General features: G+C 40.3%; 1 protein-coding gene across 1 annotated transcript in view; it reads left to right on the forward strand.

The window, feature by feature from the left end:
- The window catches only part of LOC110543173 (vomeronasal type-1 receptor A11-like), a gene marked incomplete at its 5' end in the record, with an annotated part of 34,753 nt that overhangs the window by 2,424 nt on the left and 14,764 nt on the right, over positions 1-17,565 (forward strand). Inside the window, one exon of the mRNA XM_060383401.1 lies at positions 8,210-8,254. Coding sequence (XP_060239384.1) covers positions 8,210-8,254 — 45 coding nt within the window. The remainder of the gene's footprint in view (positions 1-8,209; positions 8,255-17,565) is intronic.

The raw sequence follows: 17,565 nt of genomic DNA on the forward strand, positions 1-17,565 counted from the left end.
AGATCTTTCTCCAAAATTGGCTACATACTCAGTCACAAAGTGAGTCTCAACAGGTACAAGAAAATTGAAATAACCACCTGTAGCCTATCATACTCTCACAGATTAAAGCTATATTTTAACAATAAAAGAAATAACAAAAAGCCCACAAAATCATGGAAACTGAATAACTATCCTCTAAGTGACCACTGGGTCAAGGCAGGAATAAAGAGGTTAAAGACTTCCTAGAATTCAAGGAAAATGAATGCACAGCATACCTGAACTTATGAAACACAATAAAAATGGTAGTCAGAGGAAAGTTCAGACTCCATACTAGCAACTTAGTAGCACCCCTGTAAGCTCTAGAACAAAAAGGAAGCAAATTCATCCAAGAGGAGTAGAGGAAAGTAAATAATCCAACTAAGGACTGAAATCAATAAAATAGAAACAAAAAGATCAATACAAAAAAAAATCAGTGAAACAAAGAATTTGTTATTAGAGAATATAAACAAGATAGACAATCCCCTGTCCAAACTAACTAAAAGGCAGAGACAAACTATCCAAATTAACCAAACAAAAAATAAAAAGGATGACATAACAGATACCAAGGAAATCCAAAGAATCATTAGGTCATACTTCAAAAACATCTACTGTACAAATATGGAAAATCTAAAAGAAATGGACAGATATCTTGATAGATACCACTTACCAAAGATGAATCAGATAAACAACTTAAATAGAAGTCTAGCTTCTAGGGAAATAGATGTCATTAAACGTCTCCCAACTAAAGGAAGTAAAAAAAGCCCAAGGTTGTTCTGTTGCTCTCCTTGTGGAGACCCTGTCCTCTCCAGCTCTTACTATTTCCCAGTTCTTACCTAAAATTCCATTCACTCTGCCCAACAGTTGCCCATTAGGCTCAGCATCTGCTCTGATAGTCTGAACGGCAGAGGCTTTCAGAGGCCCTCTGTGGTAGGTTCCTAGGTTTTTTCCTGTTTTCTTCTTCTTCTGATGTCCATCCTCTTTGCCTTTTTGGATGGGGATTGGACATTTTTGTTAGGGTCCTCTCTCTTGCTTAGTTTCTTTAGATACACAGGTTTTAGTGGGTTTGTCCTATGTTGTATGTCTATATGAGTGAGTATATACCATGTGTGTCTTTTTGCTTCTGGGACACCTCACTCAGGATGATCCTTTCCAGGTCCCACAATTTACCTGCAAATTTGAACACAGGGAACTTCCCAGAGACTCATACTCCAACCAAAGACTATTCATGGAGATAACCCAGAACCCCTGCACAGATGTAGGCCAGGGCAGTTCAGAGTCCAATTGGGTTACATAGTAATGTGAAGAGGGACTGCCTCTGACATAATCTGATTGACCTGCTCTTTGATCACCTCCCCCTGGGGGGGAGCAGCCTTACCAGGCCATAGTAGAGGACAATGCAGCCACTTTTGATGTGAACTGATGGACTAAGATCAGAAAGGAGAGGAGAACCTCCCCTATCAGTGGACTTGGGGAATGGCATGCAAGCAGGGGGAGGAGGGAGGGTGGGGTTGGGAGGGGAGGAGGGAGGGGCTTATGGGGGGATGCAGAATGAATAAAGTGTAATTGATGAAAAATTTAAAAAAAAAAAGGGAAAAATAATTTAAGAACCTTAAATGACTTTCAAAAGTGGAGGAAAACATGGAGTTAGTCAATTGGCATGGAGCGCGTCTCGCCCCTGGGGGCAATGGTCTCCTGAACCTACTCAGACCTTGGACACCACCACTGCTAGTTCTAGAACTGATGCAGGATGTTCCAATGAGGGGGTTAAGGCTTCTTGTAATATTTCCTATAAGTACACACCTGTTTGTTTATATCCCCCATTTTTATTTATTGTTACCCAGATAGAGCCAAGTAATTGTGGTAATGATACTTGCTTTTTTGCCCAATGCTGGAATGCTAGTTAATTTAGGTGTGCCCTGGTTACTCGCATGCCTCACTGCGTGCCTGTGCCCATTGATGCCCCTCACGCTATGACTCTCTTCAGACAGAAAAGGGATCTTGGAACTATAGCCACCATTGTTACTACCATCTCATTGGCGGCTGTTGGAGCTACCACCGGGGCATTAGCCATGAGTCATCCTGGGCAGACTGCTCAGACCCTGAATAATCATGTAGCCAATGTAGCTCATGCCTTAGTTGTACAAAAAGGAATTAATGCTCAACTAAAAGGAAGCTTGATGGTGTTCAATCAGAGGATTGACCTCATGCAGGAGCAAATTGATACCCTATGGCAAATCGCTCAACTTGGCTGTCAATGAAAATATGCTGGACTTTGTGTCACTAGCATATAACATGAGAATTTTTCCTGTGCTGCAAATCTGTCTAAACAATTGTCGAACTATATTTTAGGTAATTGGACTGGAGAATTCGATACTACGATGGAGCAGCTGAGAGTGGCCATTGTCACGGTAAATTCTACCAGAGTGGACGCAGGACTAGCCACAGGATTATCATCATGGATTGCTGCAGCCATGAATCATCTGAAGGAATGGGCGGGCATGGGAGTGTTAGCAGGCCTTCTGGTGTTTGTCTCCTTGGTTTGCCTGTGGTGTATATGCAAGATTAGAGTCTCACAACAGCGTAATGCAGCCATGATCATTCAGGCCTTTACAGCCATTGAAGCAGGAGAGTCTCCCCAGCATGTTTGGCTACCATCAAAAGCTAAAATGTTATGCTCAGGATGCGAGGCTAAGCACTGCACTCAGGGTCAGCCGCTTTGGAACCAGAGAAGAGCATGACTGATTGAATGCGGGTTGATGCCCCAGGTCCCGCCTCTGAGAAAAAGGTATCGGTCCGGTCTGATGCTCTTTGGGTGGATGACACCTAAATGAACATCAGTACAAAGTCCCAATTTATTTCTAATATCAGAGATCAGACATCTACTCTTGCCTGATGCGTCTAAAACAAAAAGGGGGAACTGTAGAGAGCTGTGGAATGCTATGCCTTAAAGATGGAGCTGGTTTCCGCCTTCCACCTTCCTGATGGTGAGTGCTCTCTGTCACGAACAATTCCACATTTGGCTAAGGCTGAGGATCTGGCTTGCTTCCATGTATGTGGACCTATCTGCATTGCCCACGTGGCACGCTGGGGTTGGCTACCCAGAGGCTATTTAAGCTGTGGGCTGGCTTTCCCCAGGGTCAGATGATTGTTCAAGGTTCCTGAATAAACTGCATTGAAAAAAAAAAAAGCCCACGGTTCTATGATTTTAGCACAGAATTTTCTGGATTTTCAAAGAAGAGATAATAACAATACTCCTCAAATTATTCCACAAATTAGAAACGGGAGAAACATTGTCAGATTTATTTTGTGAGGCCATAATCACCCTGACATCCAAACCAGGCCAACTCAACAACAGAAAAAGAAAATTACAGACCAATTTTTCTTATGATCATTGATTCAAAAATACTCAATAAAATATTTGAAAACCAAATCCAATAACACGTTAAAAATATCATCTACCATGACTATCGTCCTGGGATCATCCCAGGGATGCATAAATGGTTTAAAATACAAAAATCAGTCAATGTAACCCAACACATAAATGAACGGAAAGAAGAAAAAACATATGATCATTTTATTGGATGCTGAAAAAGCCTTTGAGGAAACTCAACACCCCCTCATGATAAAAATCTTGACGAGATCAGGAATACAGTTACATACTTCAACATAAAAACAGCAATATATAGCAAGGTGATAGCCAACATCAAATTAAATAAAAATTCACAGCAGTTCCACGAAAATCTGGAACAACAGAAGGCTGTCCACATTCTTCATATCCATTCAATATAGTACTTGAAGTTCTAGCTAGAGCAATAAGACAACTAAAAGAGATCAAGGGGATACAACCAGGAATGGAAGAAGTCAAAATATCATTATTTGCAGATGATATGATACTATACATAAGCTACCCCAAAAATTCTACAGGGGAACTCCTACAGCTGATAAACACCTTCGGTAAAGTGGCTGGATACAAAAGTAACTCAAGAAAAAAAAATCAGTAGCCCTTCTTTATACAAATGACATGTAAGCTGAGAAAGAAATCAGGGAAACATCATCCTTCACAATAGCCACAAATAATATGCAATATCTTGGGGTAACTCTAACTAAGCAAGTGAAGAGCTGAATGACAATAACTTAATGTCTTTAAAAAAATTGAAGAAGATATCAGAAGTTGGAAAGATCTTCCATGTTAATTGGTCAGTAGGATCAACATAGTAAAACTGGCCATCTTACCAAAGCAATCTACAGATTCAATTCAATTCCTCACCAAAATTCCAACACAATATTTTACAGACCTGGAAAGAAAAAATACTCAACTTAAAATTGAAAAAGAAAAAGCCAGGATACCTAAAACAATCCTGTACAAAACAAAAACAAAAAACAAAGAACAACAACAACAAAAAACTACTGGCAGTATCACAATTCCTGATTTCAAACTCTACTACAGAGCTATAGTAATAAAACAAACAAACAAACAAAAAAAAACAACAAAAAAACATAGTATTGGCATTAAAAAACAAAACAAAACAGGTGGGTCTAAGGAATTAAATCAAAGACCCAGATGTAAAGCCACAAACCTATGGACACCGGATTTGTTACAAAGAAGTCGAAGATGTACAATGAGGGAAAAGGCATGTTCAATCAATTGTGCTGGCCTTACTGGCAAATATACCCATTCAATCAACCTGCATAAAATTCACATCCAAGTGGATCAAGACCTCAACATAAAACCAGATACTCTGAACCTGACAGAGAGAAAGTGGTCAGTAGTTTTGAGTACACTGGTATTGTTTTCTAGTACCTGGCTATATGAGAGTCTCCATAAAATGACTGCCCTTCTTGACAAGGGCTCTGTGAGTTGCCCAGGCTGCTCTTGGACTAAGTATGTTCCTTCCTCCTCTCCTCAGTCCTGGGTGCAGGTGTGTGCACCATGTCTGTTGGGGAGACTGAGACACAGAGCATAAAGTTCCACTAAAGCAAAGCACAGCCTCTTCCTGAAGTCTTCAATGAAAATGAGGTCTCCATTCCTGCTCCTCAGAGACTGGGGTCCATTCAGACATGGCCTCAGCCTCAGCTATATTCCACCTGCCTGTGACCACCTCAGCTCTGAGCTTTGCCTCTACTTCTCTGTTTTTCAATCTGTTTTGTTTCTGACATCTGCTGAAATTGACATTGGGTAACCAAACGGATCTATTATATAAAGAGCATGGTAATGCAATGGGAATCACTCAGTAAAATGTATTTACAGCTCTGCTGGTACATAGAACTCAGCATATTAATCTTGTAGAAGTTTTACCTTTCCTAATGATGCTTTACCATTCTATTTTAGAAAATCTCAATTTAAATTTTTTAGGTTATTTTGTTATGTGTGTTACACTTTTTGGGTGTTTTATTTTGTTTGCTTTTGCTGTGTCTATATATTTGTATTGCATGCATGCCTGTTGCCCGAGGACCTCAGCAGTTTTGGGAACCCCTGGACCTAGAGTTACAGATGGTTTTGAGCTGCCATGTGAGAGGTGAGAACTGTACCCGGGGCCTCTGTCAAAGCAGCAGGTTCTCACCACACCAAGCACCCCATGTTTACAGTCTTTAACTGGCCATCAACCTTAGCTCTGATTTTTTAAAGTTACTTTTCATCTTATGTATTTTGTGGGATGGGGTAGGGTGTGTATGTCACAGCACACATCTCGGGGTCAGAGGACCACTCTTTGAAATTGGTTCTTCCCTTCTAGAATGTAACTCATCATGACTGGAGGCCAGCACTTCTGAACACTGAGGCTCCCTCATTTCTTCTGCTCTGAGCACTTACTTAGCTGGTGCATCAGGTTTGGTAACTCAGGCCCTTTTGCTTTCCCTCATATCTCACATTAAAGATAAAATAAAACCATCTTACACCCATGATATTAAAATGATAATTATTTCATTACTATATGACTTCATTTTTTATTATTGCATAATTTAGGATTATGATACTTGAATTAAAGTAAATACTTGCATTGCATGAGAAATAATTTTCGAGAAGACCCGTCATCAAATCTTCTGCTGTACCTCTGAGGCTTTGGCCACCTGAGTCTGAGTAGCATCACTGCTTCCTCAAGGAGGTATGAAATCCTACACACCTGTGCAGCCCCTCATTCAGGATGAGTTAGATAATTCTTCTTTCATTAAAACCTTACAATGGGAATGGCCCTCAATCTATTGAAACTATAATTCTTATTAATTGTTTTGCTTTCAAATGCGGAAAGAGACAAAACGTAGACCACATTCCTGGCAGCCTCTGATAACTGAACACTTCTCATGGAGGCTTTTGTTTGTTGTAACATCAGCACATACCTCAGATGAAGTTACAATGTGAGATTCACAGAGAAGGACTAAAATGCTACCAGGATGCTCTGGAAAGGATTGCTTGGGAAGTCTATTGTGTTCATGCTTACCCTTCTCTGATTTGGGCTGGGAGAAACCAAACAGTTTTTTTTTTAAATCTGTATTAACTATTCCAAGTCACAAACATAAGGAACCTTCATGAGAATAAAGCCAGCAGCCTACACTTCCAAGAGTTCGCCCTGTACAGGGAACACCGACATTCTTGGTATGTAGACTTCATCTTCTTACACATCTCCCTGACCCAGGCACACAGATGTCATATGTTCTAATGCTGTAGCTTAGTCCCAGACTGCTCAGGGTCACACACAGGATATGGCAGGAGTGAGTATGATGTGAAGGAGTCTGGATTCAGAATTTCCACTCCTAATGCTCCCTGCACATCCACATGAAGAGCACAAGGTCTGAAGTAAATGAGCAGAACAAAGAGATTGGAATAAAATGACTCTGGGCCTGTTTAAGACAAGGGCACAGCTTCATCTGAGGATCTTATTTCTATTTTCTTGCAATCTTCATGGAACTTCACCAAAACCTGCAGAGCTGCTCTGTGTCTGGCAATCAACATGATGCAGATGAAAGACAAGTAAGACATTGCTTTTGCCTAAGGAAACCTCAAAAAGGAAACAGTAGGAAAAGAAATATTTTCTTGACACATGACAATTGTAATGTGGGAGAAAGCTTCTATCTGGATGGGGCAATAAGTGTCAGAACAATGGAGAGAGTGGGCATCCCTTCTGGGCACTTTGAGATGAAGGCACTCTTAAGCGGAATAAGGCAGAGCTGTGAAATAAACATCTTTCCAAGGAGAGTGGAGCTGCCATTGTCTGCAGCTGATGATCAAGGCTAGATTGGTGATAGAAATCTTCTTGCTGTTCTCCCCTCACAGTTGCTACCTGCTTCTTTCAGCCTTAAAATGAACAAAATCAACAAACTGTCAGGTAACACCAAGGTAAGAAACACCATTTATGCTGGAGCTGGGATTGGGCTCTCAGGCAACAGCTTCCTTCTTCTCTTCCACATCCTCATGTTTATTCGTGGGCAGAGGCCCAGACTCACTGATCTGCCCATCAGTCTCTTGGCCCTAATCCACATACTGATGCTGCTAGTCGTGAGTTTAGTAGCTTCAGACATTTTTATGCCAGGGAAGAGATGGAGTGATTCCACATGCAAATTTGTCATGTTCTTGTACAGGTCTTTTAGGAGCCTCTCTCTTTGTGCCACTAGCCTGCTCAGCATTCTCCAGGCCATCACCCTCAGTCCCAGAAGTTCCCATCTAGCAAAATTCAAATGTAAATCTCCACACCACATGCTAGGTTGCCTTCTTTTCCTGAGTATCTTTTATTCATCCATTAGCAGTCCCCTTATAACATACATAACTGCAACGCTAATCTGACCTCACCTGGCTTTATATAAGTCAGTCAATCTTGGTGTGTTGTGCCCATGAGCTACTCTGTCCATCACACATTTTTTATATTGTTGACCTCCACGGATGTCATCTTTGTAGGTCTTATGACCCTCTCCAGTGGGTACATGGTGACTTTCCTATAAGACATAAGAACCAGTCCCAGCTTCTCCACAGTGCCAGCCTTTTCCTCAGACTATCTGCAGAACAAAGAGCCACACGGACCATCCTTTGCATCATGAGTTCCTTTATGGTGATGTACACCTTGGACAGCGTCATCTCCTACCTAAGAAGTATAGATGATGACCTGATTTTGTTTTGTTTCCATATTCTCACAGTCCATGGCTATGACACAGTCAGCCCTGTTTTGGTTCTCAGTACTGAAAAGCACATAATTAACATTTTTAGATCCATGTATGGAAGGATGGTAAACATCATATTACTTGGGTATAGGTAAGATTCCTTAAGATAAGCCGGTATTCTGGCATTAGAGCTATGAATTGTAATGTAGTTTACATGAGCTTCGGGTTAAACGAAATTACAGAGTTGTCTTTTTGCTGTTGTTAAACCTATTTCTTATGAGATGTGTGGATGCTACACATAAAAGACAAACCACATGCCAGATACATGAGTCTTTTGTACTTCCCAGTGTGTCTTTTGGGGAGACATAAAGTGACTGTCTTGTTAGAGTCTGGATTATCCACAGCCATTTATAATACGTGACAGCTTATGATAGTCTTCGTTTATTCAAATCCCTCAGCTATCTCTGTTTTGCCAAATGAGGTTTGTAAATAGTTATTATTATAATTATCAAGTATCCAGAAATGTTCAAATCATTTAGCATACACACACACACACACACACACACACTCAGAGTGAGAGACAGAGACACAGAGAGACAGAGCCCAAAACAGACAGAGAATCTACGTATAAAATGCAGTCCTGATGATGGATAAACAGAGTTCAGCTTCTCTGCACTGGACTGTTACTCCAGCTTTAAAAGAGAAGGAGATTGTGCACATGGTCCCACACAGATTGGCATGAAGCCACTGTACTGACTGCAATGAGAGTCTAGGCAGAACAAATTCTGTCTGGACTACTGGGAGCAGGAAGAGCTTGGAAACTTTCAGGAGTGGAAACAAAAACAGACTCTCATCCTCAGCTCAGGAGGGAAGGCCATGGGCGACTTGCTGGGTGGAGGCAGACTGTAAAAATGTAATCAACGCCAAGCAGTATGCTGAAGATGGGAAATTCTTGTTTTGTTTGTGCTTTACCAAAATAACAATGTGTTCAGTTACCTTAACCAAGCAGTGAAGTATATTTTCCCTGAAATAATAAAGTGAACAATGGGGATGGGGAGATGGTTCAGGAGTTAAGAACACTGGCTGTCCTTGCAGAGGACCAAAGTTCAATTCCCAGCCTCCATATGAAGGCTCACAACTCTTAGTAACTCCAGTTCAAGAGGATCTCATGGTTTCTGGTCCTGCAGGCACCAGGCATGCATTCATGCATACAAAATAAAAAATAAATAAAACTACTAAAGTAAAATACAATTTTAAAAATGAGAATAAAATTGTCAAAATATGATTTCTCAAGTTTTAACACATGACAGATTTTCTTGAACAATGAGGGTTTTCTCATAGTCCTCATCTTTTAAAAAATTCTTTCTTCATTATACTTTATTTAATTTGTATCCCCCCATGTGGGTCCCTCCCTCCTCCTTTCTCAATCCCCATAGTCCTCATCTTAATCTCAGGTCCTCAGAGCAAGCAGAGAAGTCCACTTGTAAGACCTGGAGTCTCACTGCTCAGGAGTTCAGGATCACACACTTCCCAGGAATTCTCACAGAGCACAGCTTGACGCCAAAGCAAGAGGTTTTATTGCTATTGAGGTAGGGTCACCCCTCCAAAGACAGGAGATGACTCTGAACATGCAAAGCACAGGGTTTTTATACCTGAAAATCAGATCAGTCTGCTCTATAGTTTACAGCTGGTTGTAGATAGTTTACAGCTGGTTGTTTCTCAGGACAGTTCACCCCGCCCTTCAAGAGCTCTCTGCGCATGGCTTCAATTCAAGTAATCACAGTTGTTTCTCATTCCCTTGTGGTCCCTCACACCTTTGAGATCCAGGTTGCATCACAGCCTGTGCTCAGCCTTTGAGCAATCTTCAGGCCTGCCAGCTTTGGCTACAGTGAAGTAAGGCCAGCCTGGGCTATATTAGAACCTTCCTCAAAAGCAACAGAATTTAATTTTAAAAAGCTCTCAGCCTCCTCTCAGCTCCAGTGCTATTGTTATGCCAAGTTTATGAGAACCTCAGAGATCCCCAATAACAAGACAGAGAGCTTTATTAAGAGAACATTCATACTCTGGACTCAAGTCTCACTGATGCAGCAGCAGAGAAATGGGACCGTGAGCCCTGAGTGAGCAGCATTTTTAAAGGGAAAGTCTGTGATCAGGGGGTTTCAATGACAACAAACAGGGGTCACATGTTTCTATGACAGCAATGGGGGGGCATATGCCTTGACATTACAGGATTAGGTAAAAGAGGGTTGAGGTGATCTTCTTTGAATCACAATTGCCTAAGGTATATGCTTCTCTTAGGCACAATTGCCTAACACATATGATCACAATGGCTATTCTTTTAATCTACTAATTCTTTTATTCTGAAACATTGGGGAGAATTTTCCCACCAGATTCTCAACTGATTCACAGTGATTATTACCAGGAAGTTTGACTCTATTTTCTATGAAATATTTATTCTGTGATTTTCCTGGAGGCTATTGCTAGGAGAGTTAACTTTGTTTTCTTCCAGGTGGACATATTGTGATGTTTCCTGGTTCCTGAATTCAGCTCCCAGTCAAGATGGCTCTTTATTGCAAAAAATGGAGTTAACCTCAGGCTAACTATACCCAGGCTAACTTAAACAATTTATTTTTCCCTTTCCATGAACCTGAATAGGCCACTCTTGGGCACTTATAGTTCAAGGGCATGTCCAAGCTGACATTACTGGGTTTTCATTATCATCAACTGTATAGTCCTAGTCTTTGCCTAATATATCCTAACAACTTATTAAGTAAGCATAATCCAAAAATGACCAAAAGCAAAAGATTCTGCTTTTGAGATGCTATAATTCTGGCTTTGTACATCTAGTATGGCAACACTAATTTCTGATCCAGCTAAACTGGTCCCCAAGATAATAGGTAATGTCAAGGAGCTCCCTTTGACCTAGCATTTCAGCCTTTTGTTGGGATTTTGGGCTGATGGTCTCTTCTTCTGAAAATGCTTTAATTATGATAATAGCACCGTTGGCATCAGGGGCTAGGAAGACTGAAATGCCAGCGAAAGGCTGCACAGTGGGGCAGTCCTCAGAAACGTCTGGTTAGGTGATCCATCCAAGGAGGCTGTGAGCAATCATGTCAGCTTCCAGCAAGTTCAGATCTCAGCTTGCAGTCTCAACCAGGTGAAAATCTGCTGAGACAAATTCAAACTAGAAACAGAAGTTAAAATTGTGTAATAAATGGGAAAAATGAGGAATCCCAAGACCAGGGAAAAACTCAACTGAGGTCTGTTTGAGCTATGTCAGATTCAGGTCTCATGACCTTTTGATTTCCTGAAACATTTTGTGAGTAACAGGTAAAACTACATCCAATGGAATGAGTATCAATTTTTCTTAGCTGTTTGTTTTGTGACCTTTATAAACAAGTTAAGTTGTCCATGGCCTGAAACTCTTAACATTTTAATTAATGTGGGCCCTGTTGTTGGTAATCAGCCATCAAAGAGCTTGGCTATTTTTTGTCATATTTTCTTAGCATTTACTTTTAGTCCCCATCTCCATGTTACATTGGAAAGTTAGGCAGAAATACATTAATGGCTTTAGTATTAAACTCTGAATGGTTGGACTTTCCTTAACAAAGCAACTAGAAGAAACATATTTAAAATATTCTTAAATCCTATATCAAAGTCTACCTCAGAAATGGCAGATATTAAAAATATCATTGTAAAAGCTCAGATATACACATTGTATAGACGTGTTTAGCATGATGAAATACACTTCTAAATCTACCTCCAAAAGACAACCAAAAGGTAATTAAAATCTCAAGCTTAAGACTGGGTAATAAGCAATCAGTGTTTCATCAACATATCAGAACTCTATTGGTCAATGTCAAAACTCTGGACTTCTGAAACCTTATAACATCATAGGCACAACAATAGCAGAGAGAGGAGAGAAATCTGACATATCTCCCGTTTTTAATATGCCTCAAATCATTACACTCCACATTCATATACCTTAAAACACCTCCTTACACCCTCCAATGTTTCTTGCATTTATCAACCCTGAAACATTTTTCCACACCAAACAACATTCTCTAGATTCTCAAAACCTAAACTCCTATATCCTCAAACCCTACATAAACTCTATTATCTTTCTATCCAGCCATTCATCATAAGACATAAATAATGAAGATGGAGCCTGTAGACATGGCAACCCTTTTTTAAATAGAAAACCTAGTACCTGGTAATTTTAACTAAGTAATAAATTAACCAATAAACTAACACTGGATCTAACTATCTGGTCTTTAGCTGCAAAGACTACCATTAGCTTAGCTTAGCCATCAATGTAATCAGAGACCTGAGAAGGATAAATATGTACCAATCCAAATGACAGTGAAAGCTAGTCAGTGAATCACTCCAGTCAGCTGTCCCTGGGTCCTGTGGTCTTATGGCATCATGAGCAGGGAAGTCCAGCAACCAGGCCCAGATAATGAGAGGGAAGAGAATGGCCTCACCTCGCCCTTAGCAATGTGAAACATTGACTCTTCAGGTGTCCACAGTTTTGTCCATAGTTTAGGCTGGGCCCTAGCATTGGGCCAGTTGGGGCAGTCTGGCCCAGTGGTTAGCATACCATAATACAGAGTTGCAGTGTGTCCAAATCTTCTTGGAGACCTTGGGGGAGCTACTGTCAGGATTTTAGAAATCTGTGTCAAAATAATCTTACAAATGTTAAAATGCCATATTCATCAGATCTCTGACAAGCTTGTGGGCCAGGATATCTGAATTATTCTTCATCTCTCTCAATTATCAATTTTAAATTGCATCCTATGAAATAGAATGTCATAATCTCTAATTCTGGCATATTCTTTAAATAAATGTTTTAGAGCCATATTCATCTCAAGTAAATCTCTATAGGCAAACTTTATAATTACCCATCCTAAGCTTAACTTCAAAAACATAAACAGAAGACTAGATAAAACTGATTCTTATAGCATAACTTCAAATACCTTTCTGAACTAGAATCAAAGCAAAACTTTTGATCAGATACAATATATAGAAGGGGCAGCAAATCTTGCTCATCCCAACATACTGCATTAAGACTGAGCAGCAAAAAAGCACAAAGGACACAAGTTTCATTTAGCCCTAAATCGAGAACTAAACATAACTGGCAACCTTAGCAGAGATGGACAGTTCTGGCCATATCAAACCTATCAGCCAGGAAGAAACAGCATTAAATCATTTATACAGGAACTGGTAACCAGGCATACATTTTTATACTAATTAACAATGACTTGAACATTACATTGTATAAACCTGGGTGAAAGAGCATAAGAAAACAATTTCATTGAAGAATCACCAGCCTTTGAAATGAAGAGCAACATATCTTACAGTTCTTTCTCAAATCATGCTTGCAGGTGTAAAAACAAAAACAAAACAACAACAAAAAAATACACAAAGCAAATACAGTTTATATCTTCTCTAACATTCTGTGTATCTTCAAGTTAGACTTTTCTCAGCTTTGTTTTTTGATTCAACCGACATATTTCTTGATTTTCAGACCATATAAAATTTTCATCAGAACTTTTTTATTATTTTATCATTTTGACATAATACATTATTAAAACTGCAATTTTCTTAATTGGCTCAAATCATATGGCTTGGTTTCATTTGGTAAAACTAACAAAATAAATACCAAAGTCTTTTGTCTTCCCCCAAAGGACTGAGTAATTGTTTCAAGTTCTCTGTTAGAATGCCCACAGCCATTGTCTAAAATACCTGATAAACTTTAAAATATTTCATAACCTTGAACATATTTTTTAACATCAGTTTTTGCAATATCAAAATAAGGTATCCTTTTTAGAAATGAAGTCACAAAATATAACCATAATTTTAAAATTAAAAACCAGATTTTATCAATGCAAACTATTCAGTACTTTTAAAATCAATACCAACTACATTATTTTGATGTTGGCTGCCAGTAAGAAAAGTTCTTGTAATCAAACACACGGAGATGCAGTTTTAATATTTTATATAAATGTACTTTTAAACATTATTATTTTTATAAACCTGGTTTTTAATACAGGACCAAAATTATGTAAAGTCTTAGTACATTTAATAATCAATAATCAAACATCAAAATATACATAGAATATAGTAAACTTACATATTTAAAACAAACACACAAAGTTATAAAACTAATTTTTTACCCCCTTTAGCTGTAATTTCAACGGAGGAACGTCTTGCTCCCGGTTGAATACTATTTTATGACCATAGAGGCTTGCAGCTTTCTTCCCTGAGAAGCTGCTGTTGACACTTTAAGAGCTGTCTGCTTGCACAGAAGCCTTAAATATTTCTCAAAACCTGTTTTTTATCATTTTTAAAATTTTATTTTATTAATTACACTTTATTCACTTTGTATCCCCCCATAAGTCCCGCCCACCTCACCTCCCAGTCCAACCCTCCCTCCCCTTTCTTCACGAATGCTCCTCTCCAAGTCCACTGATAGGGGAGGTCCTCCTCTCCTTCCTTCTGATCTTAGTCTATCAGATCTCAACAGGAGTGGCTGCATTATCATCTTTTGTGGTCTGGAAAGACTACTCCCCCCTCAGGGAGATGTGTTCAAAGAGGAGGCCAATCAGATTATGTCAGAGTCAATGCCTCTTCCCATTACTATGGAACCCTCTGGACACTAAATTGTCATGGGGTACATCTGTGCAGGGGTTCTAGGTTATCTCCTAGAAGAAGAAAACAGTAAACAACCTAGGAACCTGCCACAGAGGGCCTCTGAAAGGCTCTGCCCTGCAGACTATCAAAGGAGACACTGACACTTATGGCCAACTGTTGGGCAGAGTGCATGGAATCTTGTGTAAGAAGTGAGAATTAGTAAGATCTGGAGAGGACAGGAACCCCACAAGGAGAGCAACAGAACCAGAAAATTTGAACACAGGGGTCTTTCCAGAGACTCATATTCCAACCACGTACCAGGCATGGCGATAATCAATATCTGTTTTAATCTACTTCAGAAGTAGCATCATTCTTAAGACTGGGCACTATAGGGGCTGGCATCTTATATATAATCTCAAAGGGAGTTAAACTTAGCTGGTAAGGGGAATTCCCAACCCTATAAAGGGCAAAGGGGAGGAACATCACCCAGTCAGTGCCAGTCTCCAAGGTCATTTTCATCAAGGTCTCTTTAGATGTTTTGTTCATCCTCTCTACCTGTCCTGAACTTTGGTGGCTATATGCACAATGCAATGTCCAATCTGCCCCAATAAACTTAGCTACATTCTGACTTACCTTCAACACAAATGCTGATCCTCCAGAGCCAGGAACTTATTCTGATTCCTGGGTCCCTTTTTGTGGCAATATCTGACCCAATGACCTTCCTCCTTGCATTATGTGCACTGGTTTTTACAGTGGTGGTTTGCATTGTCCTTCAGGTCCTTTGCCTTGGGCTAGCCAGTGAAGTTGGTGCTTTCTTTCTCTGCGGTATGAAACATTGTTGTCCAATAGGACACTTGCCAGATCCCAGTTCAAAGTCTTTCCTGACTTCAACTGCTTTTTCTCAGAACTGTCCCTGTTATTGTACACTCTCTCAGCTACCTGGACTAAATCTTGCAATGTCGTCTGTCCTATTCTTTCCTGTTTCTGCAATTTCTTTTTATGTCTGGAGCAGACTGGTTAATGAAAGCCAAAGCAACCGTGCCTGTATGTTCAGATTTTTCTGGATCTCCATGTGTATATCTGCGAAAGATGTCATTACTTCTTTCCAGGAAGGAAGCTGGATTTTCATCCATTCCCTGTCTGACATCATATACCTTGGCCAAATTATCGGGCTGCCTTGTGGCAGCCTTGAGACCTGCCAACAGGGCCTGACAATAGACTTGGAGATGTTCCTTATCTGCAGCAGTGTTGTAATCCCAATTGAGCCTCTTGTAGGAAACTAATCATCAATATGGCCTTCATGTGTGGTTTCAACTCCTGTAGTATCTGGGACATTTTTTGGATTTCTGAAATAATATGTCCGCACTCCTCTATGGCAGACAAAACTTTTAAAAGCTGCTGAAATCATCCCAGGTTGGCTGGTGGGTGAAAAGAACAGTTTCAAAGAGATCAATCAAATCCTTAGAATTGTCAGAGAACTTGGCATTCTGAGTTCTCCAGTTATCTGGTTCCCCAGAGAAAGAGGCTGCCAAGAGACTCTGGGTTTTTGGTGCTGGGACAGATGGTGGTTCCAACCTGGATAAAGGGCTGGAGCTGTCTGAGGAATGTGAGGAGGAGGGGTTGGAAAATTATTTCCATGGGAGTCTCATCCTGAAAAATAGAGTAAAGGAGATATGAGGGAGCCAGGGCAGTGGCCTCTGGTTTTGGAGAGGCTGTGGAAGGAGGATTGTTAGTGGGGGTCAGAAAGGGCTTAATTCATGGAGGTGGATGAATCATTAGGTCTTTCCAGACTACAATATATGGCAATTGGTCTGGGTACCCACATGTTTTCTGAAAAACCCCATTTTCCACTGCAAGGATGGTGGTAAGGGTGGAAAGTTCATTCTGCTGGCCAGCCCACATTAAAGGTGGGCCATATTGAGCTACAAAAAGTCATCATTTTTCCTCTCCTCACATCAACTGTAAGACCATGAGCTCTAGTCTTAACTTCTCTAAAAATGTGTCAGAACCAAGTCAAGGGGTTTGGAAATATTCTGTCCCATATCATCAGCCAGTCTTTACATAAAAAGAATTCAGGATAACACAAAAGAAGTAAGGAGAGCAATTTCAACAAATAGTAAATGACACATACACAAAAAAGAACCAGCCATCCCAGATAAAAACCAAACTAAAGGCAACAACTCACAACCTATACCTGGGCTAATATCTAAAATCACTAAAGCAAGAAGAGCTATGGCTTCAAAGGCAAATGCAAGACCACAAGCAATCAATCACAAAAATACAAAAGTAACTCCTGGCACAACAACAAGAAAAAGAAAATTAATCCTACACAGAAACAAATAAAACCAAAAACCTGTCATTTCCTGTACTTCTCTGCCACAGAAGTGCCAGAAAGTCTATGAAAACCAATCCTCACTCTCATTTCCCTATCCCAAGACTTCCAGGGAGGCAGAAACTTACAAGGCCCAAAATGTCTTTTTGACCCCTGAGGCCCTGGACCTCAACAGGTCTCTCTTCTCCACTTTTGGCTGCCTCTACAACACATCGAGGCTTTTCAGATCAATGAACAGAAACAAACACTTTAAGCAGACAGACAACACAAAAGACATTTACCCATGGGATTAAGTTCTCTGGGTCAGGAGTCCTAGAGGTCCTGAGGCACCCTGGACCAGACTCCAAATGTAATGCCAGGTTCAGGGGATCCCCAGAGCCCCCAGGAGACAACTCGGTACAATAGCAAGAGAGCTTTATTATGAGAGCAATCAAACTTGGAACTGAGTCTCACTGATGCAGCAGCAGAGAAGTGTGACCTGGAACCCTGAGTGAGCA

This window comes from Meriones unguiculatus, chromosome 5 (genome assembly GCF_030254825.1).
Source record: "Meriones unguiculatus strain TT.TT164.6M chromosome 5, Bangor_MerUng_6.1, whole genome shotgun sequence".
NCBI classification, from domain to species: domain Eukaryota; kingdom Metazoa; phylum Chordata; class Mammalia; order Rodentia; family Muridae; genus Meriones; species Meriones unguiculatus.